At 48.6% G+C, this 23,921-nt stretch overlaps 1 protein-coding gene across 3 annotated transcripts in view; it reads left to right on the forward strand.

Moving 5' to 3' along the window:
- Positions 1 to 22,067, forward strand: part of Ap3b2 (adaptor related protein complex 3 subunit beta 2) — a 35,724-nt gene extending 13,657 nt beyond the window's left edge. For 2 of the 3 annotated variants that reach the window (XM_027408288.2, XM_035441367.1), the window contains 22 exons: positions 4,697 to 4,857; positions 5,108 to 5,174; positions 5,283 to 5,465; positions 5,551 to 5,834; positions 5,985 to 6,039; positions 6,447 to 6,518; positions 7,682 to 7,744; positions 8,081 to 8,213; positions 8,534 to 8,643; positions 9,466 to 9,642; positions 15,041 to 15,227; positions 16,369 to 16,487; positions 16,918 to 17,026; positions 17,424 to 17,541; positions 17,884 to 18,061; positions 18,196 to 18,256; positions 18,491 to 18,597; positions 18,784 to 19,012; positions 19,405 to 19,489; positions 19,731 to 19,828; positions 21,611 to 21,749; positions 21,884 to 22,067. In XM_027408288.2, coding sequence (XP_027264089.1) covers positions 4,697 to 4,857; positions 5,108 to 5,174; positions 5,283 to 5,465; positions 5,551 to 5,834; positions 5,985 to 6,039; positions 6,447 to 6,518; positions 7,682 to 7,744; positions 8,081 to 8,213; positions 8,534 to 8,643; positions 9,466 to 9,642; positions 15,041 to 15,227; positions 16,369 to 16,487; positions 16,918 to 17,026; positions 17,424 to 17,541; positions 17,884 to 18,061; positions 18,196 to 18,256; positions 18,491 to 18,597; positions 18,784 to 19,012; positions 19,405 to 19,489; positions 19,731 to 19,828; positions 21,611 to 21,749; positions 21,884 to 22,034 — 2,886 coding nt within the window. In that variant the 3' untranslated portion in view covers positions 22,035 to 22,067. Of the gene's footprint in view, positions 1 to 4,696; positions 4,858 to 5,107; positions 5,175 to 5,282; positions 5,466 to 5,550; positions 5,835 to 5,984; positions 6,040 to 6,446; positions 6,519 to 7,681; positions 7,745 to 8,080; positions 8,214 to 8,533; positions 8,644 to 9,465; positions 9,643 to 15,040; positions 15,228 to 16,368; positions 16,488 to 16,600; positions 16,658 to 16,917; positions 17,027 to 17,423; positions 17,542 to 17,883; positions 18,062 to 18,195; positions 18,257 to 18,490; positions 18,598 to 18,783; positions 19,013 to 19,404; positions 19,490 to 19,730; positions 19,829 to 21,610; positions 21,750 to 21,883 lie in introns of all 3 variants that reach the window. The other variant, XM_035441366.1, reaches the window with a different exon arrangement.
- The last annotated feature ends 1,854 nt before the right edge of the window (positions 22,068 to 23,921 follow it).

Genomic DNA, 23,921 nt, shown 5'->3' on the forward strand with positions numbered 1-23,921 from the left:
GTTTTTTGAGACAGGGTTTCTCTGTATAGCTTTGGAACCTATACTGGCACTCGCTCTGGAGACCAGGCTGGCCTCGAACTCACAAAGATCTGCCTGCCTTTGCCTCCATGTTTATTCTTTTTAAAAATTATATTGACTTTTTGCTCGGGCAAGCAGGAGTGGAGATCAGAAGATCTCCTTTCACCATGTGGATCCAAGGGTTTGAACTCAAGAGAATCAGGTTTGGTGGCAAGTGCTTTAACCCTCTGAGACGTCTCACTGGTCCATGTGTTTATTCTTTTGCTGCTCAGTTGTGCATTCCTAAATGATGTAATACTGTTTTTTAAATGGTTTCATTATATAAACAGAGTTTTCTTCTTCTCCTCCTTCTCCTTCTCCTTCTCCTTCTCCTTCTCCTTCTCCTTCTCCTTCTCCTTCTTCTTCTTCTTCTTTTTGAAACAGGGTTTCTGTTTGTATCCCTGGCTGTGTTAGAAGTCACTCTGTAAATCAGGCTGAACTTGAATTCACAGAGATCCACCTGCCTCTGGCTCTGAGTGCTGGGATTAAAGGCATGTACCTCTACCTCCCGGCGAGTTTTCTTGTTTAATTACTGGGTTTTCAGACTGTCTTAGAACATTGTGTATGTCCAGGTTCTCTTCTTATCAGCTATCCTGAAGCCATATTTCTGTTTGTTTTTCTTTTCTTTTTCTGTTCAGCACACTTCTCTTTCAACCCTGTGGCTAGCAAACAGATAATCTAGACTTCTGCCATTCTGTCTCTGTGGGTGACCCCTAGGATCTTCTGTTCTTCGGTGAAACACTAAGTTTTATTTAATTAGTTTCACAGAATCTGTAATCCAGGATCCAGTGCAGTGCTGGGGCTTGAACCTAGGCCCTCAAACCTGCTAGACAAGCATTCTGCCACTATGCTACATCCTCAGCACACACACACACGCACGCACGCACGCACGCACGCACGCACGCACACACACACACACCCCATACTCTTTTTGTTTTGGTTTTTGGAGACAGGGCCTTGCTGGAACTTGCTGTGTAGTACAGGCTAGCCTGTAACTCACAATTCTCCTTCAGTCTCCTGCGTGCTCAGTGCACAATCTTTTCTGGCTCATCCTCAGGCCTTTTTATTTTTATTTGTTTTAGGACACAGTTTTGCTAAGTTGCTTAGAATGGCCTGAAACATGTAGTCCTGCCTCACTTCTCTTGTAACTGGAACTTAATGTACACACCACCACCCCCAGTGCAAGGCTCTGAATTTTAACTTTGTCCCTTAACTTTCTGTTTCCCTCCAAGGTACTGAGAGGTTATTTGAACCAGGGCATCATCTTGGAGTGTGTGGCATATAGTGTTTCCAGGTTATCAATGCTTTGTTAATAAATCTTTCCCAGCTAGGTTTTATTAAGTTATGGATCCATAGAACTGTATAGTCAGCCAGTATTTTTCTGTCATACTTTGGAAGATCCTGAAAGCAAGGAGAAAAGAATTTAATACCCTTCACGTGAAAAGGGCTATGATGATACAGAGATAAAATAGGCCCAAATTCTGCTCCTAAAATGCTTACATGATTATGTAAGGCCAAAGGCTATGCCGGAAGTGTTATAAGAGACTCCCAGAGTGCCTTGCTGAAATCAAGAGCCATAGTGCTAACATCTTCCAGCCTAGTTAACTCTCCCAAAATGAAAACAGATTTTTTTGTCCCTATGATTGTTTTCGAAAGAAAAATGGTAAAATAAAGTAGGCCAATCTTTTAAAAATAAATGTATTTATTCATTTATTTTACATCCTGGCTGCAGTTTCCCCTCCCTCTTCTCCCAGCCCCTTCCCCAACCTTACCCCTGTCCTGCCCCATCCACCCCTCCTCCATTTCTATTCAGAAAAGGGCAGGTCTCCCATGAGTATCAATAAAACATGGCATATCAAGTTGCAGGTAGACTAAGCACCTCTCCTCATATTAAGGTTGGACAAGGCAACACAATATGAGGAATAGGGTCCCCAAAGTGAAAAGAGTCAGAGACAGACCCTGCTCCCATTCTTAGGAGTCCCACAAGACTTTGGGTCAGTCCCATGAAGGCTCCCTGGTTGTCCATTCAGTCTCTGTGAACACTTATGAGCCCAAGAAGTTGATTCTGTGAGTTTTCTTGATGCCACAATTAGTTGATTCTGTGATGACCTTGACGCCCCTGGCTCCTACACACACACACACACACACACACACACACACACACACACACACACACAGGATTCCCCAAACTCCACCTAATGTTTGGCTGTGGGTCTGCATCTGTTTCCATTAGTTGCTGGATGAAGCCTCTCCAATGACAATTGGGCTAGGCACCAATCTACATATAGGAGATGGCCAGTTCAGGCTATGTATCCACTATTGCTAGGAGGCTTAGCTGGAGTCACCAGCAGGTTTTAATGGTTGACGTGAAACAATTTGTCTAAGAAAATACAGGCTCCTGCTTTTTAAATAAATGCTTTTAGCCAGACATTGGTGGTGCATGCCTTTAATCCCAGCACTCAGGAGGCAGAGGTGGGCGAATATCTGTGAATTCATAGCCAGCCTGGTCTACAGAGCGAGTTCAAGGACAGGCTTCAAAGCAATACAGAGAAACCCTGTCTGGAATGCCCCCCCCCCAAAAAAATGCTTTTAAACTACACCACTAAAAATCAATTCCAAAATTTTGCCAGGGATTACCATCATTTTCATACCTGGTTTTGTGTTTTTTCTTCTCCAGTTGAGAAATCAGGGTGGCATCTGTCTTCCTTTATTGTTCCAGCACTCTTGTTATCTGCCATTCTGCAGGATGAGTATCTATCTGTTTACAGCAGTGGTTCTCAACCTTCCTAATGCTGCACCCCTTTAGTGCAATTCCTCATGTTGTGGTGCCCCAAACCATAAAATTATTTACATTGCTACTTCATAACTATAATTTTGCTAGTTATGAATTGTAATTTAGGGCTGGAGAGATGGTTCAGAGGTTAAGAGCACTGGCTGCTCTTCCAGAGGTCCTGAGTTCAATTCCCAGCACCCACATGATGGCTCAGAACCATCCATTATGAGATCTGGTGCCCTCTTCTGGCCTGCAGGTATACATGCAAAGCACCCACATACATAAAATATAAATACAATAAAATCTATAAAAATTTTTTAAAAAATGAATCATAATGTAAATATCTGCTGTGCAGGATATCTGATGTGTGACCCCTGTGGGTCATTTGGCCTCCAAAGGGGTTGTGACCCACAGGTTGAGAACCTCTGGTTTACTGCCACTGTGGGAAGTTAGGGCTAAGCTCTGAGATTGTAGCAGTAGAGTGCATGCTGTTAGCAGACATGGATGGGATGCCGTCTGAACAGGAGAAACCCACACACGGGTTCTAAATACTGGAGAAGAAGGGCAACTTTTGATGGGCTACTGGGCGAGAGGTGTGGCAAGGTGAACTGTGGGAGAGCAGCTTGTGTTTCCTGGAGGCACTGCAGCCACAGACAGATGCTGACTCCCAAGATGAGTGTGAAGTTTTCCATGCTTTCCCACACAAAGCTGCTCCTTGTCATGCATGTTTATGTGTCAGGTTTCAGCACCCAGAGCCAAGAGGTGGTGCCCTCATGTGATGTTTGGCAAAACTTTTCCTGGAGAGAGGCAACACACGCATCTGCTCACTCCAGATAGGGAGTCCACAACAGACTGAAGTACGGACACCTCTGAAGTCCAACTGGGTGAAACAATTCGTTTTACTGGGGGTGAGGGGTCACTCACAGGAGCACGGATGACTCAAGACAGCTGCATCACCAAGGTCCACCCAGCATGACAGCTTTTGTGAGCATGACAGCTCACAAAAGCTGGGAACCTGGAGCACACTGCACAGTCTGCGGACAGGTCAACAGGTTGAAGTGTCCTTTCTAGGTGACTCTGCTCTACACCTCTTCCAGGCAGCTGGGCAGTTTCTTTTCTTTTCTCTTCTTCTTCAAGACAGGGTTTTTCTGTGGCTTTGGAGGCTGTCCTGGAACTAGATCTTGAAGGCTGGTCTCGAACTCACAGATTCAACTGCCTCTGCCTCCTGGGTGCTGGGATTAAAGGCATGCGCCACAAACATCCCAGTTTGTTTTGTTTTGTTTTGTTTATTCTTTATTTATAGTGTTCTGCCTGCTTGCATGTATGCCTATGGGTCAGAAGAGGGCACCAAATCTCAGCATAGATGGTTATGAGTCACCATGTGGTTACTGGGAATTGAACTCAGGACCTCTGGAAGAACAGCCAGTGCTCTTAACCTCTGAGCCATCTCTCCAGCCCCAAACTGGACAGTTTCTGCTTCTCCCAGTCAGCTGATCTGGTCTCAGTCTTTGCAGCTTGCTTGGCTGAGAGTCTACTTTGTAGCTTAGCTCCTCTGATCTCCGAGGCTTCTTTTAGACCGAGAGAGAGACTCAGTTTGTATTGTTTCCTCTGTCTGGTAGGTAGGGGGTCTAGTGAATCTGGTTAGTTTCAGAGTCTTCTGGAAGATACGGAGCTTCTCCACAGGTCAGAATGTTTCAATCTCAAATGAAACTGTTACAGGACACTAGAGTTCCTTTCACAGCTACCCAACCCCTCCTCTAAAGGCAGGGAAGCAAGATCTGGTGGTAATAGCCAGGAATAATGTCTGATCTTCCCATTAGGAGTCCTAATGCCCTCTCAGGCCTGTGTCTCCACTTTTGCCCTTAGGATCCCAACCAGCTGATCCGTGCCAGTGCCCTCCGTGTCCTTTCTAGCATCCGCGTTCCCATCATAGTACCCATCATGATGCTAGCCATCAAGGAAGCTGCCTCGGATATGTCACCCTACGTTCGGAAAACAGCTGCTCATGCCATCCCCAAACTTTACAGGTGTGCCCCACCTTTGCCCTTTGTCCTCCAGGGCCCTGGGTTCCTAAGCCCCCAGCTCATCCCTGACCTCACCACAGTCATGCAGACTGCTACTCATCTGGCGTTAGACAGTTTAGGGATCTGACAAATACAGGCCAAAGGTGGGGGCTCACATCTCTTAATAAGTGGGTGTGTGTGCCTGAGGTGAGCCTGGCTGGGGCAGCTGTTGGGGAGCCTGGGGACAGGAAGAGACATATTGTTTCTCTCTCAGTTTGGACTCTGATCAGAAGGACCAGCTGATAGAAGTCATTGAGAAGCTTCTGGCAGACAAGACCACGGTGGGTGCATTATGGGAAGACAGGACAAGCGATGGGAAGGGAACAGACAGACGCTGGTTCAAATTCTTCTACCCTTCCCATTCACATCCTCTTGCTTTGCTTCCCCAGCTGGTGGCTGGCAGTGTAGTGATGGCCTTTGAGGAGGTCTGTCCAGAGCGTATTGACCTGATTCACAAAAACTACCGGAAGCTCTGTAACCTACTCATTGACGTGGAAGAGTGGGGCCAGGTGGTGATCATCAGCATGCTCACGCGCTATGCGCGCACACAGTTCTTGAGCCCCACGCAGAACGTGAGCTCGGGGCTCCAGTCCTGTGGAGGGGAGGGCGGTCCTCCAGGGAAGGCGCCCACAGACCCGCCCGGCCGTGTTCCTTCAGGAGTCCTTGCTGGAGGAGAACCCCGAGAAGGCCTTCTATGGCTCCGAGGAGGATGAAGCCAAAGGCCCTGGATCGGAGGAGGCAGCCACTGCTGCGCTGCCTGCTCGGAAGCCCTATGTAATGGACCCGGATCACCGGCTTCTGTTGCGCAACACCAAGCCCCTGCTGCAGAGCCGCAGCGCCGCGGTGGTCATGGCAGTAGCCCAGCTTTACTTCCACCTTGCGCCCAAGGCGGAGGTGGGCGTCATCGCCAAGGCGCTAGTACGCCTGCTGCGCAGCCACAGGTGCGGGAAGCCCCGCCCCCTCCGCAGTCCGAGCCCACCCTTCTCCCAAAAGTTCCTTCCTCCCAACTCTTTGGCCAACCTATTTTCCCCAACCCACTGCCCTCCCTGCAATTGAGGGGTTCAGAACCCTCTGACCCATCTCTTCCACAGTGAGGTGCAGTACGTAGTGCTCCAGAATGTGGCCACCATGTCCATCAAGCGCCGGGTAAGCATGCATTCAAGGCCCGCTCTGGATTCTGTGGGCTCTGAGGAAGCTGTTGGGACAGAGGGTGGGAGCATAGAGGACAAGGGAATTAGGGTGGAATGAAGAGGGATGCCCATAAAAATAGGGGAATTACCCCGTTGAGGGTGTAAGTTTTAATGACCCCCCAAATGCAAACCAAGAGCAGGGTCTAGATCCTGAAGAGGCCATGGTGTGTGTGTGTGTGTGTGTGTGTGTGTGTGCCCCATGAGAAGAATAAGTCAGATCTAAGGTGGACAGGGAACATGGGGCAGGGATGAGCTGGTTGAGGCTTAAGGGACATGAGGCCTGTGCTGGAAGGGACAGATGTCTCTGGAAGAGACAAATCTAGGGCTGTGGTCGAGATCCCCAGGAATGCTCTCTTTTGCCAGGGCATGTTTGAACCCTACCTGAAGAGCTTCTACATTAGGTCTACGGATCCCACCCAGATCAAGATCCTGAAGGTAAGTGCAGGACAGTGCATGGCCTCGGATTCCTGCTCACCACCTGGTTGAATACCAGCTGGGCTAACTAATACTGGTCACAATGGTGCCTGCCACTTTCTGGAGCTGAGCCCATCTCTAGGCTGCAGGTGTTTGTTCAGGTGGTGAGGAACTGCCTCTGGCTTGTGTCGTGGAACAAAACTTTCTGGGGAGATGCAGAATATATCTACTCATCCTAGATAGGGATCCCACAAGTCAAGGTTCAGATACCACTAAAGTCCAACTGGGTAAACCAATAAGTTTTACTGGGGTTACTTGCAAGAGTATGGAGCACTTACAGGAGCACAAATGACTAAGATAGCTGCATCACCAAGGTCCACCCCCGCATGAGTGACAGCTCACAAAAGCTGGGAACCTGGAGCACACTGCACGGCCTGCAGCTAGCTTAACAAATTGGAGAATGTTCTTTCCAAGTGACTCAGTTGGTCTACAGCTCTTCTAGGCCACTGGGCGGTTTCTGCTTCTCCCAGGCAGGTGGTCTGGTCTCAGTCTTTGCATGCTTCCCTGATCATGGTGGCTCTTGTTTACTCTGGTAGGGAGGCATCTAGTGAATCTGGTCAGGGAATCCAATGCCCTCTTCTGGCCTCTGCAGGCACTGCATGCACATGGTGCATAGACAAAACAACATGGGCAGAAAATAAATAAAATTAGAATAGGGCTACCATCATTTGGATCAAGGAAGCTTTCCTTGATAAGATGGAGTCTAAACTGAGACCTGGTAAATGAATGTTAATTACCTAAGTAATTTCAGGGTCAGAAAGGGGAAGAACTGCTCCATACAGATGGAATAGCCTTTGCAAAGACTCTGAGGCAGGAAGCAGGAAGAGTGGTCAGGTCCAGAAACCTTCAGATCATCCCTGGTTTCTATCCTTAAAGGAATAGCTTTCTGTGGATGAAGAAAGTGACATGACCCTACTTCACCTATTCTTTGTTGGGGACCTTATTGAGGAGGCAAATTGATCCTCCTGTGTTTTGAAGGTTTATGATCTTGCATTTCCATATACTCTGAGCATGTGCAGAACTGTCCTGAGTATTACTTTCTAGTCCATAAAGTCTGTTTACAATAAAGCTCAGAAAACCTGCTGGCCACACTGGTCACTTTCTGCCTCCACCTCTCCCTGCAGCTGGAAGTGCTGACCAACCTGGCCAATGAGACCAACATCCCCACAGTTCTACGGGAATTTCAGGTACAAGCCATGGGCTAACCTCCAGGCAGCAGCTCCCAGGAGAGGAGCCCAATAGATCCTTGAACCCAGTGAGAATTGGCCTGATCACTCTCATTTTTGGCAAGAGCCCCAAACTGTAGAAACTGTTGCCTAAGTACCCCTTTCAGTGCCTTCTGTTGGCTTTGGGCTGAGAACTCCCTCAATGTGGTTTGGAGATGTCATAATCCGAGACTTAATCTGTGGCATGATGGATGTAAAATGAGGGTTTACAGTTTTAGCCTACATGAAGGTCACTTTTAAGCTCTTCACTGTGGGGTCACTACTTACTGGATGTTCCTGTGTCATGATGTCCCACAGACCTACATTCGCAGCATGGACAAAGACTTTGTTGCAGCCACGATCCAGGCCATTGGACGATGTGCAACAAACATAGGCCGAGTCCGTGATACCTGCCTCAATGGCTTGGTGCAGCTTCTGTCCAACCGTGATGGTCAGTGTTTGCCTGGAGAAGTGTTCGTCCTTGATGGTGTATGTGTCCCTGCATGTCTGACCCTGCTGGCCAATGGGTTTTCCCGTGTGTGTGTGTGTGTGTGTGTGTGTGTGTGTGTGTGTGTATGTGTGTGTGTGTGTGTGTGTGTGCAATGTATATCTGCTTCAGATAGTGTCCAGGTGTTGCTGTAACTGGAGGGCTGCTTGAGGAGTGCAGGGGGCTGAGGAAGAGGACCACCAAGGGCATTGCAGGTGTGCCTGTCCACCTTGGTGTGGCCATCCAACTGTTCTTGGGCTCAAGTTCTCATTCTCATTCCCTAGAGCTTGTGGTTGCAGAGTCAGTGGTGGTCATTAAGAAGCTGCTGCAGATGCAGCCAGCGCAGCATGGAGAGATCATCAAACACTTGGCCAAGCTCACAGACAACATCCAGGTGAGAGAGCAATGCTGTGTTCCCAGCCTGCCCCAACATTGCCCCCACGATTTCTTTTTAAAGATTTCTTTTGCTTTAAATTATGTGTGTTGTGAAGTGGGGATGGGTTTATGCATGTGAGTGCCAGTGCCTGCAGAGGTCAGAGGCTTCAGATTTCCTGGAGCTGGAGTTACAGGCAGTTGTGCACCAACCAGCATGGGTGCTGGAAACTGAACTTGTGTCATCTGCAAGATCATCAAGTGATCTTAACTTCTAAGCCATCTTTCTAGCTCTGACCTTTACTTCAAGACCCTGTAGCCAAATGCTTTAGCTTCACCCCAATCAGCTTCCAAATTGAACTTTGGAAGTTCTTTAGGTACAAGGAGAACGATTGGACTGTGTGACCTTGTTGTCCAAGATTATCCCTGTGGGGCTCCCTTACAGAGCTCTTCAGCTTTTCCTACCACTCTTTATTTTCCGCCATAGTTCTCACCAAGGATGGGTGATTGTTTAATCCCTTGTTTTTCTGTTGCATTGAAGAGTTGAAATATACCTATTTTCATTACTGGAGATTCAGGAATACTGACATGGTGGTACAAAAGTAAATCTAGAAAACCGTGGTTGACTTTACAGCTTGGCAGCTTTACCCATGATAATGAAACCATGTGGAATATGGGGTGGCATTTATAAATGCCCACCTTTGAACCTATTCTACCCCTTTGCCCCCATCCTCGGACACCTATAAGACAGTAGGCCAGCATAGATAGCAGCCATTTCCTTGGCAGTTCATCCTACCCTCACCAATCTGTTTCCTGTAGTCCTAACACCTGTTTATACCCACAGGTGCCCATGGCACGAGCCAGCATTCTCTGGCTCATTGGAGAGTACTGTGAGCATGTGCCTAAGATTGCACCTGATGTCTTGAGAAAAATGGCCAAGTCATTCACAGCAGAGGAGGACATCGTGAAGCTGCAGGTCATCAACCTGGCGGCCAAGCTTTACCTGACCAACTCAAAGCAGGTGAGGAGTGAGAGATGTCCCCACTAGCTTTCTCTAGACCCCAAGAGCTGCCACAGGAAGCATTCTTTTGACTCTCTCCAGCAGGCCTGGACTCTTCTGAAAAGGCATATTAGGACAGGTGACTAGTCTTGCCAAGTCACCAATGCCACTTCAGTGCCCATGGTTATTCTTGGGACTCCAGTGGAGTCACCATTAAAGAGAGTCTCTTGTGAGGCTGTGAGGCTCATGTCTTGATGTTAGAGAGACCTTATCCGTCATCTTTGGAACATGGGCTGTGAGGTGCCTGTGCTGATTGAGCTAAGGGAGGGCTGGCAGTGATGGGCATTGATGGGAGAATATGTATTCCAGGGCAAAGCTTGGTGATGTCTGGCCTGTCTGTTAAGGCTGTGTTCTAGCCTGGGAGGTGTTGGCAACCAGTCCCTTTCGAAAGGTAAAAGATTATGAGAAATATTATAGTCAAGGATGGGGCTCAAGTAAGCTAGAATATCGTGGTGCTTAGAGCCTTTGGTTATCCAGTGTTCCCTGAGATGGCGCTAGCAAATTCTAAGAATAAGGCAGAATGTGCAGAACTTTTCAAGGAGATGGAGATTCCAAACAAGAGGAGAGTTCAGCAATACTGGCATTGGCAAACTGCTGCCCATAGGCTGAACCTAGCCTGTGGCTTGCTTTAACAAATATTTCAATTGGAGCATGTTCGTTTACATATTATGTATGGGTGTATTTGTGCTACAGTGGTAGAGCTGACTACCTTGAAACAGTGTGCATGCCTATAAAAACCTAAAAATCTCTGGCCCTTTGCAGAAAACGTTTTCAGATCCTTGAAGCAAAATATCTGGATGTATGGATCAGGTCTACAGTAGAGCTATAGCCTGAGACCACAGTGTAGCCTAAAGGTGGCTCTTTTGCCAGCCTTTGGCAATCTTAGGATCACAGCACATGGCATCTTTACTGATTCCTTTGATTCACAGTGCTTGGCATGAGTCTGAGGACTCAAGTTGGGATAGGCTGGGCCTCCAAGTGCCAGGACTCTGGTCAGGAGTCAGTTAGGACGGGCAGTAACTACATGCAGGGGCAGTGAAGTACTTGGTCTGTGCGTATCAGTGTTGTGGGGCATCAGTCTGGAGGAGCGAGCAGCACAGGGAAGCAGATGTGTGTGTGCTGTCTTGTTTGGAAGGTTGGAGGAGCGGGTTGGAGGAGCACTTGGAAAAATGAAGCAGGACTGAGGTGTCACTCAGTGATAGAGCATGTGCTTAGCATGCAGGAAACTCTGGTCCCCTGGGTTCAATCCCCAACAGCTGAAGGAGGCAAACCAAGCAAAAGGCACAATCAGTGCTCCAGTAGTGGGGAGTGTGACATGCCCAGAATTAAGCCAGGGCCCTGAAGCCATTGTGCTTTTATAAGCTTGGGCCTGACCATATGACAGTTGTCACTGTCATGGTAGGTGGTGACAATTGACAATGACTTTGACTTCTTTCCTCCTCCTCCTCCTCCTCCTCCTCTCCTCCTCCTCCTCCTCCTCACCCTCTCTCCTTTTACTCTTCTTCCGCCCCTTCTTTTTCTTCATTTCTTCAAGACAGGGTCTCTGTGTAACAGTCCTGGCTGTCCTGGGACTCACTTTGTAGACCAGGCTGACCTCATAATCACAGAGATCCTCGCTCCTCTGCCACCCAAGTGCAGCCACTACTTGTGTGTGAGCCATCACACCTGGGTGATAATTGACTTCTTTACTGGCTTTTTTTGAATCACAGTGGCTAGTGTTAGCCCCAGGGACTCAAGCAAGGGAGGCAGGACCATCAAGTGTTAGAACTCTGGATAGTCATCACTGCTAACTACATGTGTATGCATTCATTCATTCATTCATTCATTCATTCATTCATTCATTCATCCTCTTTCCTAGATGTTCTCTGAGCCTTAGGTACAGTCATCGTGATGTTACATTTTAATCCTTTAAGATTTCCATAGCTTCATAATAAATTACTATCAACTTAGTGGCTTAAGATAACAAAATGATTTTTTTTTCATTTTTATGGGTCAAGAACCTGGTGTGATTCAGTTGGGTCTTATGCAAGACTGTCCTGGGAGTGTAGGCCAAGGCTGGGTTTCCACCTGGAGGTTGTGCTGAGGATAAGTTCACTTCCCAGCTCACACAGTGTCAGGGTCACTTCCCAGATCACATAAGGCCAGCAGTGCTTGTGGTATAGAGCCAAGGCCCTGACTTCTTGCTGGTTGTCAGCTAGAGACTACTCTCAACTTTAGAGGCTGTCTTTAGTTCCTTCCATATGAGCCTCCCAATGTGGCCACTTAATTTTTCTAAGCCACAAGGGACAAAGTCTCTAGAGTCTCCGTACTAGCAACACAGTACCTTTGCCACATTCCAAAGTCTCAGGCCTTGCTTACACCAAAGCAAGGTGATTACACAAAGTACAAACATTAGGAAGCAGGGATGGATGTTAAATTCTAGATTCTAGAGGGGGCTGGAGAGATGGTTCTGAGGTTAAGAGCACCGACTGCTCTTCCTGAGGTCCTGAGTTCAATTCCCAGCAACCACATGGTGGCTCACAACCATCTGTAATGAGATCTGGTGCCTTCTTCTGGTGTGCAGATATATATGAAAGCAGAATGTTGTATACATAATAAATAAATAAAATCTTTTAAAAAAAGAATTTATATAGTATTCAGGAGAGGTTGTATTTTAACTTTTTTTTTTTTTTGATTAGTCTGCTTGGGTGCAAGTTAGTATGAAAGTTAACACAGGTTATTGAGAGTGTCCCATAGTGTTCTTCCCTGGCAGCTGGACCCCTTGGTCAATAGGAGTTTTTGGTATACTAACACTTGCATTGTAGGTTCTTCTCTTCAACAGCCTAATCTAAAAAGAAATATGTTTTTATGTGCCTGTATATATAAGGTACATATATAAAATGTGTTTGTATGTGTATGTGCTTGTGTGTGTGCATGTATATTTTTATGCACACCATATACATGCAGGAAGTCAGAAGTGGGCATCACATCCCCTGGAACTTGAGTTAGAAATGTTTGTGAGCTAGCATGTAGGTCTTGGGAACTGAACCCAGGTCCTCTGGAAAAGCAGCCAATGTTCTTAGCCTCTGAGCCATTTCTCCAACCATAACAGCCTACAATTTTAGTACATTGTGGCTAGGTGAGGTGGGGTCCTGGGGTTGGATTGTGTGAATACTAGCTCTTTAGAGTGAGCAAAGGTGACAGTCTTGTAGTGTCGTGGTGCATGGACCAGCCTCTTGTCTTGATTGTTGAGATGGGATCAGGACTGTGGACAGATGGATCCAGTCCTTCAATGTTCTTTCTAGAACAAGGCAAGGGAAGGAAACAGTCTGTTAACAGCCACCTGTGAAGCCTATGGAAGACGACGCTGACCTAAACTAGAAGGAGAGGGAGACAGATAGGCTGCTGCATCTTAATATCATGTTGACCGATTTTGGCTGGTCAGATGGTCAGACAGGAAAGGTAGGCCTGTGCTGAGGTCCACTGCAGTGGCATCCTGTGTTCATGTTTCTGACTCCGTTGTATTGGGAGAATCTGGGGGGTGGAGTCATAGATGGTGCTGTACTGGAGGGGCTGAACTGTGAGGCATCAGAGTCCATGGAGGACATGGTATAGGTAAGAGTGGAGACACAGTGGTCCCTAAAGCAATGTGGGCAGTTCTGCCACAACAGCAGCTCTGATTCTGGAAATCTCTACCTCTCTCAGAGGTCTACTTGATGGCCAGCAGGGTTAGCAAACTAGTCATGCATGTCTAAGGTTGGTTGTGATACTGTATCATCACAAACCTTCAGAATCCCAGAGTCATTCCTGGGTTCTGTCTTGCTGTTGTCTACCACCTGCACACACTCTAGTGTTAGCTATTTGGTGATTTTGGTCTTGGTCACAGGAAAGAGACACAGAGATCTGGGTCAAAGGCATAGGCAATGACAGGAGGGGACAGATGGGCCTCTGATCCAGACCTGAGAGCCCTGAGATGGGCTCTCAACCTTGAAGAAGCCACTTCCGGATTCTATTTCTCTTGGAAGTGAGGAAATGGTTCCTACCTCTCAGGATTGTAGAGATGACAGGAGAGTGGGGAACATCTGGAACAGTGCTTAGCTCCAGAAAGTCCTTAGTAAATGATGGCAGCCACCACTGCCATCATGTGGAGGCAGCTTAGACTAGGCCAAGACTGGGACAGTCTCTGAGACTTTTGGTCCTCAGATATAGCTGTAGATTGTGGACTCTACATGACCTTAGCAAACCTCAGAGGCAGAGCCATTTTGATCTTGTTAGAATTGTCTAGTGGGCAGACTGGTATTGTTGGTTGTTTTGTTTTTGTTTTTCTCTTTTGGCTTTTTTTGGGGGAGGCACCACCCAGCTCCCAAGTAAGTCACACACAGAAGTTTATTTTTAGTTATGAATGTCTAACCTTAGCTTGGCTTGTTTCTAGTCAGCTTTTCTTATCTTTAAATTAACCTGTCTGTCTACCTTTTGCCGCTGGGCTTTTTCGGTTCTCTTATTTCTGTAAATCTTACTCTTACCCCATGGATTGCTGGCTCCTAAGCCAGCACCTATCTTAGAGTCATCCTTCAAAGGTGGGAGTAGGAACCAGATTACCCTCCTGGGAGAGAGAAGGCAGGAAATGGCTGTTACCTCTTTATTAGGACCATCAGGTGTTTTAGACAGGCACACTAACACAGCTTCAAAGAGTTAAACAAATGCAGCATAAACAAAAGTCACACACCTTGGTGGCCCACACCTTTAATCGTAGCACTCGGGAGGCAGAGGCAGGCTGATCTCTGTGAGTTTGAGGCCAGCCTGGTCTCCAGAGTGAGTGCCAGGATAGGCTCCAAAGCTACACAGAGAAACCCTGTCTCGAAAAACAAAAACAAAACAAACAAAAAAAGTCACACACCTTAAAATAGTATTCCTCAACAGACTGGGATCTCTGAGGACCCCCCCCTCCCCCAGGCTGTTCAGGATCTGCTCTGTGTGTTGATAGTTCCTGTCAAAGAGACCGTTATTGTCTTGATTCTCTGGAGGGGGTGTGCAGCCCGGGAATCAAAAGAGGCACAGTGTTCTGATCCTCTGCTAACCCTGATATGCCAGAGTGAAGAGGTTGACTGGCCCAGATCACCAGGGACAAGAAATGAAAAGAATAGGCTCTGGGACTAAGAGGGAGGAGAGGGCAACCTCACTTGCTGGCCCAAGGCAGCTGTGACAGTTGGGGGCAGAAGTCAGAGCCAGCAATCTGAAATGTAGGGCCTGGAACCAGGGCAGCTAGGAGGAAAGTTGGGTGATATACATAGCAAGAGAGAGAATCTCCTCTCCTTGGTTCCAAGTCTCCTGGGTTACCACCCTCTGTCAGCTGCTGAAATACCCTCTCTTCTCTCCTCAGACCAAGCTCCTGACCCAGTACGTGCTGAGTCTGGCCAAGTATGACCAGAACTATGATATCCGAGATCGAGCCCGCTTCACCCGGCAGCTCATCGTTCCTTCAGAGCAGGGTGGAGCCCTCAGCCGCCATGCCAAGAAACTCTTCCTGGCTCCTAAGCCAGCCCCTATCCTGGAGTCATCCTTCAAAGGTGGGAGTAGGAACCAGGATACCCCTCCTGGGAGAGAGAAGGCAGGAAATGGCTAGGTCCAGGGCCCAGGCCTTCACCCAAGCCTTAGTCAGGTATCAAGCTCTTGTGTGTAGAACTGGTCTGCTATTCTCCCTGCAGTCTCCACCACAGCCACAGCTATTTCTGTCTCACTTGAGTGCCTGCTCTCCATGTCACATGGGGCTTTTGCTTCCTTTCCCTTACTTAGGGTCCTCTTCCACCTCCCTCCTGAGCAGGCTTTGGGCTTGGGATTCTACACTAAGATGTTAAGTACGAAGGACCTGGGAAGGCAGGTAGAGCATGCGAAGGAGAGGATCATATTATAACAAAATCCTGAGCATGCCCTTGTCAACGCTAAGTGCAGTCACTCCAGGTCAGCCCAAGCCCCAGTCTCCAGGCTCTCAGCCTCTGCTCATAGTTGTGACCTGGAAGGTAGGGTTGCTTTAGCTGCCTCTATAGCTCTAGGATCCAAAGCCCCCAGGCTAACCTGTGAGAGCCTGGTTTACCTGGTGTTTTTGCATTTTTTCCTTCCCTGGGTCTTAGGGGTTGAGGTAGGACAGTGATGTAAATCTTCTGGGATGCTGCACGGCCCTGAAGCCATCCTCAATCATGTCTCTGTTACCGTCCTACATTATCTGTTTTCTGTGACCCTAATTCTCCCACTCCATTTCTGACTGCTTATCCCTCACCATGAATAAATACAGAGGCCCACCAGACCTGTCTCCTACCCCTTGGTTAGCCTGACCAGCCTCATTTTCACCTTGTCCGAGGTTAGATTTCTTCCTAAGCCTGGCTGTGCCCAGGAGGGGAGGTACACTCACACTTTGGCCTCCCCACATATACCTGAGCAGCCAGGCCAGCATCCCTGACCCTGGAACCTTCTCCCTTAACACCATGTGCACATTCTTTAGTCTCTGTTCTGGACTGACTAGAAAGCTTTTTCTCCCAGCATGCAGGCCTGTGTGTAGTCAAGTACAGGAGTCACCAGGGCGTGTATCCATCAGTTTCCCTTGCCCAGCTTGGGAATCTCCACCAGAATTAGTAGCCAGTCCCATTCACGAGTACCCCTGCCTTAAGCATTGTTCACCGTCACTACTGGCCTAACTTGTAAACATGTCTTCAGATCGTGACCATTTCCAACTGGGCTCATTGTCCCACCTGCTCAATGCAAAGGCTACAGGCTACCAGGAGCTCCCAGACTGGCCAGAGGAAGCCCCAGACCCATCCGTGCGCAATGTGGAGGTACATGTGTGTGTTTGTGATTACACATGCATTTGTGTGTGTTGGGTAAGGGACAGCAGCAGGGATCCCTGGCAGTGCTGTCCCAGTCCTCCTGATGCCCTCCCCACACACAGGAAGAAGACCTCTCCCTTATTGAGACCCACGTGGGCCTGTTGGGCGAATATACTGAGGTCCCCTCTGTGTGCAGTGTATTCTCCTCCCTCTCTTTCCCTGTGTGCTGTGCCCTAGGCCTTTTCTCCATGGCTGGGTGCTGTCATGACTGTGAACCATGTAATCTTCTCCCTGTGGACTGTACATCTCCATTTTCTCTATCGGGGTCAGGCCCAAGTAGGGAACCAAGGAGAGATGTAGTGATGGGTGCAAAGGGCGTGGACTTTCCTTCCCCCTCCTCCAACCATGAGGAAATGGCTCCTACTCATGACATCTTCAGGTACCAGAATGGACTAAGTGCTCAAATCGGGAGAAGAGGAAGGAGAAAGAAAAGCCTTTCTACTCTGACTCCGAGGGGGAGTCTGGCCCCACCGAGTCTGCAGACAGTGGTGAGCAGAGGGGTAGAGCTTCCTCCCATTCAGGACAGACTGTAATGTCTTGTCCATGTGCATGCCTGTGTGACGGAACATGCTCTACATGTGTGTTTTTATGGCTGGCAACCAAGGGCATGTACTTGCTTACAGATCACAGCTTGTGTGAATCCAAGTGTCCATTCTCAAATGTGTATGCTGTGCAAGTGACATTTATTTGTGTGGGTCCATCCATGTTTTTGAAGTCTCAGTTGGCATCTAGGGTTGGGGCAGGTCAGATGAAGTTAAAGCTTCAGTTCTGAGCTGGAGCTGAGAACCCAAACAACTCCCACAGACCCAGAAAGGCCTACACATGCAGTAGGGAGGGCCTTCATTATTGGTGGCGGGGGCTTCACCTGACTTATTTCCTCTATAGAGCCTGAGTCTGAGAGTGAGTCTGAGAGTAAGAGCAGCAGTGAGAGTGGCTCTGGGGAGTCCAGCAGTGACTCAGACAATGAAGATGAGGATGAAGAGAAAGGAGGAGGCAGTGAGAGGTAAGTGGAGGAGGCTTGGGGATCCAGGTCTCTAGGAGGCCCTGAGCTTCCCACAAGGTGCTGGGAGCCTGCATCCCCAATTCTCCATCTCTGGTTGCTCTGCCTGACTGCCAAAGTCTAGGAGGTTTTAAAGACCTCATGGGAGCGGCAGAGAGGTATCCAGGGGCTTGGGGCCCCAAATGGCTCCAGCTAGGTTAAAGATCTTCTGGATGAGGTATAAGAAGTAGATACAGGCTCGGCTGGCCCAGGGTCTCCACTCCCACTCCCGCTTCTCAGGGCTTCCCCTATTCTGTGAGACAAAGGGGAGCTGGACCTTAGTCTCCCATTTCCTCTCTCCTTTAGTGAACAGAGTGAGGAGGAAGGTGGGAAAAAGAAGACGAAGAAGAAGGTGCCAGAGGGACACAGGGAGGGCTCGTCATCAGAGGAGGGCAGTGACTCCAGCAGCAGCTCCTCAGAGTCTGAGGTGACATCGGAGTCGGAGGAGGAGCAGGCTGAACCTGCCTCCCGGAGGAAGAAAACAGTAAGAACGTCCTTCCTACCCTCTGGGCCAGACATCTTCCCCCATTCAGAACAGACTGTGATGCCTCCCACCACCGCAGAGAAGGCCAGGGTGCTCCTCTTCCTCATAGCCCCACCCCTTTTTTTCTCTTTTAGCCTCCCAGCAGCAAGAGTGCCCCTGTAGCCAAGGAGATTTCCCTGCTTGACCTAGAGGACTGTGAGTTTGGATGGTAGATCGCATGGGAAGGAAGCCCAGTGTGACTTAGGAGGCACCCTGGGAGCTCTAGGCCAGGTTCCTGAGGTCTGGGGTGTCTGTCCTGTGTCAACATAGTTTCTAGGCATGTCTCCCACTGTCCACGGTGCTGAATTTTGCTCCTTGAGCCCTGGACTCCTTTCAACCTAATTTCTTCTTTCTTATTAATCATCTTTTTTTCTTCCCTTCCCCTCCCAGTTACCCCTCCTAGTGTCCAACCTGTGTCTCCTCCCATGGTTGTGTCTACCAGTCTGGCCGCTGACCTGGAGGGCCTGACACTCACAGACTCCTCTCTGGTGCCTTCGGTGAGTTGGGGAAGGACTCAGCTTTATGCTCTATCCTGAGCTGTGAGCATGTGTGGTAGGAGGTGGGTGTGAAGATTGGGATACCATTAAATCTAAGTTTTTCAGGATGGCCCTAGGTAAGACAAGTTGGGACTGGCTATCCTTTGCCTTATCTCTGCACTCCCCTCCTCTTCCCCTCCCCTCCAGCTGCTGAGTCCAGTGTCCAGCATTGGGAGGCAGGAGCTGCTGCACCGGGTAGCTGGAGAGGGGCTGGCTGTGGACTATGCCTTCAGCCGCCAGCCTTTCTCTGGGGATCCCCACATGGTGTCCATACACATCTACTTCTCCAACAACTCTGAGACTCCCATCAAGGGGCTGCATGTGGGCACTCCCAAGCTGCCTGCTGGCATCAGCATCCAAGAATTTCCTGAAATTGGTACAGAGGGCCTGGGGCAGGGTAGAGGAGGAGGCCCCTAGTCAGATTCAGTCTTTCTGTAGTTGCTGATAGCATCTTAGGGTCAAGTCAGGTGCCCTGATGTGGGGAAACAGAGGTGGCATCTATTATGGCCCACACCATGGTAGACAAGGTGGAATAAGAAATAAACAAGTTCTTACTAGGGCATGAGGTCACTGAGCAGATTTGAGAGAGGGTGAGGGGAAGGTACTTGGCTTCAAGAGGAAGCCAAGGGAAGTATACAGAGGCTCAGAAAGTCTGGAACCCACAGAGGGCTAGTCTGCTCTGATAGGGGAGAGAGACTGGAGCCACACTGGGTTCCAGGACAATCATGGCCTTTCCTGTCCCCTCATTGCTTTCCTTACATCACTCAGAGTCCCTGCCACCTGGAGAATCTACCACTGCTGTGATGGGCATTAACTTCTGTGACTCCACCCAGGCAGCCAACTTCCAGCTGTGGTATGTACCCAACTCATGTAGTGGTGAGGGAGTCAGATGGAGAGAGGCAGGGTCCTAGAGAACCAGAGGTGGAGAGGGTGGTAGGCGGGGCTACATCGAGTTCTATGGGGCTGGGCTGCCATCCCCAGCCCTAGGTCTTACCTCACTCTTCTGCCTCTATGCCCTGCCTCAGGGTGAGATGGGAATGAGGCAGGTGGATGCTGGCCTCATTTCTGCTCCTGTCTCCTTTTGCTTTTCCCAGCACCCAAACCCGACAGTTCTATGTATCCATTCAGCCACCTGTTGGGGAGTTGATGGCCCCTGTGTTCATGAGTGAGAATGAGTTCAAGAAGGAACAGGGTGAGTGCTCCCTGTTGTAGATTGTGCAGACACGTGGGAGGAGCCTTAGCCCTTTAGACAGAGAGAGGCCCTGTGGCCTATGCCTCTGACTAAAGTCTTCACACAGACTGAGGCATGTGGTGAGGCTTGGGACCACTTGCACACAGCCCAGGCCTGCATTCCAGTTGGGGATACAGTACATGCAGAGGTATGGTGGAAAGTGTTAGGAACAATTCTGTTTAGGAAATGGGAGTCCCTATCACAGGGGAGCACTAAGAACAAAACTGGAAGTGGGATGTTTGTCCTAGTTCTGAGGAGCCCTGAATGTTATTAAAGGCTTTTGGTCCTAGGATTCCAGAGTGAGAAGGGGTTCCAGAAGTTACTGGGAGAAAAAAGATACCAGGTTTCATTTTCTGGCAGTTGAGGAGTTGGGGAAGCAGGAGAACAGCTCTGTCCTCTGCTTCAGAAAGAACAGCCTGGTAATATTCACAGTTAAGAGTAAAGAAGCAAAAGAGGTAACACTACGTCAGGGGAGGAGACACAGCTTCACACAGCTCTGGCCTCAACTGGGAAGGGGAAGCTACAAATAGTAGCCCCGAGAGGGAGAAGAGGTGGACCATAGTCTGACTCTAGAATCCCTGGCTTGACATGGAGATGAGCAGTGCCCTTTCACCTGGAGCAGGTGGTGAACATTTACTGTGATGTGTCAGAAAGTAAATGTTTAAGGCTTCAAGAGTCATGTGGTCTCTGTTGTAATGACTTAGCTCCACTGCTGTCAAATAAAACAGCCACAGAGAATAGTTAACTGAATGAATGTGGCTGTGTTTTCAACAACATTTTATTTATAAGTTTGGGAAATTTAAATTTTGTTTAATTTTCAAGTTTCAAGAAATGATCATCTTCTCTTGAATTTTCACCCAATGCTTTTTTTTTTTAAAGCAACAAAACAATTGCAAGCCATTTGGGTAGTGGACTACCTTTGACTTACAGTCTAAAATTTGTCATACCCCTGATCTAGAAGAAAGAACAAGGCAGGCAAGAGAGGAACCTGCTTAGTCTTGGGGAAAGGCCATTTTGAAGTACATTTGGGGAGGTGTTTGGGTGTGATTGAATATATAGGTCAGTGCTTAGCAAACACCTAAAGGCTGGAGTCACAAGCAGAGAGGTGGGAATGGCAGCTGTGAGTGTGTGTGACATCACCCTGACCTAGAGGCAGTGGTGGCATGGGTGAGGGGTTGAGAAGCAAGTAAGGAAAACCTGCCTTTTACAGGAGAAAGGGGAAGGGAGGGAGCAGAGAGAGATGACAGGGCAGAAAGGTGCTGTGGGGTACCTGCAGGCGGCAATGACCAAACACTTCCAGATTTGGCATGCCAGCCTCAGAAAGAGCAGGTTACTAAAGAGGGACAGGACAGTTGCAGTGACTTGAGAGAGCCTTTGGAATACCCTTTGGAGGACCTTGGCCATGAATGGGGAGAGAGCAGGGCTTGAGGAACACTCTCCCTTTCAGAAAGGAGTTCTCAGAAATGGGTAGACTTGTGCATGACCAGAGTGATGCCAGTGGCATGATGATGTTACTGGCTAAGGATGGATGGTGTGAGAGAAACAGGCAAGTGTGTCTGTTTCCTGAAATGAGAGGAGAATGGAGAAGCTTCAGAGGAAAGAGAAAGGGCAAATAGAAGGCTGATGAGGATGTTTCTGACCTGCAGAGCCTGGGAGAGCTTGGTGAGGATGTTCAGCTAGCTGGTGTAGGTGCTAGCTTGTGTCCACCACAGCCTCTGCCCTCATCATGACCTCTGCCCCCAGGAAAGCTGACAGGCATGAATGAGATCACAGAGAAGCTCACACTGCCAGACACCTGTCGGAATGACCACATGGTGGTGCAGAAAGTGACCGCCACTGCCAACCTGGGTCGTGTTCCTTGTGGGACATCTGATGAGTACAGGTACTAGTAGAGGGGCAGAGAGGGGCTCTGCTGGAGCCTGGCTTGAAGGAGGGCCCAAGCCCTAGGGCTGAGCTACTTCCAAACAGTCATCGTCGGCAGCTCTCCTCCCACCCTTTCCTCTGCTCCCACCCCAGGTTTGCAGGGAGGACACTGACCAGTGGGAGCTTGGTCCTGCTGACTCTGGATGCCCGGCCAGCTGGACCTGCTCAGCTGACTGTCAACAGTGAGAAGATGGTGATTGGCACCATGCTGGTGAAGGACGTGATACAGGCTCTGACCCAGTGACTCCTCAGCATCGGGACCTCATTGGTCTTCACCTATCCCTCCCTGTGACATTTGCTCATGCATCTCTCTCCTCTACTTTCCTCCCTCCATCCTATTACCCACCTAGTGTGGGGGCATTGTCTCCTTCCCACCTGTTTCCAATGAGTTTCTTAGTGACTTTGCAGAGGAAGACAGTAGCTGCTCCTTCAGCAATCCCTTGTCTCAGCATTCTGTAGGTATCTATGTAGCAAAACCTTAATAAAATGCCTTCTCCCTAGGTTCTGGCTCACCCTTCCTTCTAAGGGGTTGGGGGAAGAACTACCAAGAATGACTCTGTTTGACCCTGTGATCATGTAGGGAAAGCTGGACATGGCTCTCAGGGAGACTCTGGTTGGTACCTGAAGAGACCACCTCTAGGCAGGAGTGTGTCAGAATCTCTAAGCAAGAGACATCTAGGAAAGCATGGACAGGTAGAGCTAGAAGAATTCCTCAGTTTCAGTGGAGTGTGGTACCACTAGCCTGGAATTCCAGCATTTGTGAAGTGGAGGCAGGAGGGCCAGACGTTCAGGGTTGTCTTCAGTCACATAAATCCAAAGCCAGCCTGAACTGTGTAATCTTTGTCTTAAAAAATGGTCTTTTTTTCTTTATATTTGTGTGTGACTGTATTGCATGTTTGTGGACACACTGTGTTATGTGTACACATAATTGTGTGTATATGCACATGCATGTCTGGGTCTGAAGTTGGTGTTGGTCATCATTCTTGCTCATTCTTCCAACTTACTCACTGAGGCAGGCAGGGCCTCTCAATCACACCCAGAGGTCACTGATATTGTTAGTGTCCCCAACCAGCTCACTCTGGGAATCTTGTCTCCACCTTCCCTGGCTGGAATTAAAGGTAGACTGCCACGAACATATCATACAGTGTTTACGTGGTTTTGGGGTCCCTCCACTTGTTTGGCAAGCATTTTAACCACTGAGCCAGCTTCCCAGCCCCCTCCTGACAGTCCTTTTCTAAGTGTGAGAAGAAGCAAGTCCCATTAGTGGCTGGCAGTTTGCCTTGGTTTCCCTCATAAGCCCTTTGGGAAGAAGGGATTTATCATATGGGGAATTCCCCAAATATACAGTGCAGTTCAAAATACATCAATTATATGTGGATAGAGGACCTGAAGCTTTGCTCCCCTCCCAGCTTGGGAGATGACCCAATTGGCCATCTTAGTGGAGGAGGAACAGAAGATGTACAGCCATGCTTCTCAAGATAGCTTTCTTCAGTCTCTTGGGGATCCTATCCTGTTCACAAATAGATTCCAGGGCCCATCCAGTTAGCTGAGCAGACACAGGTGCTTGCTTCTAAGCCTAATGACCTGAGTCAATCCTCGTTGCACCTGGTGGAAGGGGAGAACCAATTCCTTCAAGTTGTCTTCTAATTTCCACACGTGTGCTGTGCCACCACAGCACCCCCTACCCAGTACACAAATGAGTAAAATACATGTAGAAAAAATGTAAATGTAATGCAGGAAGCAGTCTTTAACATTAAAAAATGACAACAAACCCAGATCCAGATTCTGGGCACTCAGTCCTGAATAGACACTGTGGCACCCCGAGTGCCTGACACCAAATAGTGAGGATTAGAGCCTCCACACCTGTGACAAGCCTGCGGGGCCTTCCCTGATACCTTTCCCAGGTGAGCAATAGGGATTCAACCAGAAAAAAAAAAAGTTATGATCAAATAAGTTTAGGAGGAATTACTGATTTAAATGAAGTAACTATTTCCCACAGGCCTTCTCAGAGCCTTTACTATTCTAACGGGTTTATGATCACCCCTCCCCTGACTAGAGCTTGCACTATTACTTGAACGTGGTATTTATTATCTAGGGATGCTTTCCTCTCAGAACACTGTGATTGACTGGG

The sequence above is a fragment of the Cricetulus griseus genome, chromosome 3, assembly GCF_003668045.3.
Source record: "Cricetulus griseus strain 17A/GY chromosome 3, alternate assembly CriGri-PICRH-1.0, whole genome shotgun sequence".
Lineage (NCBI taxonomy): Eukaryota > Metazoa > Chordata > Mammalia > Rodentia > Cricetidae > Cricetulus > Cricetulus griseus.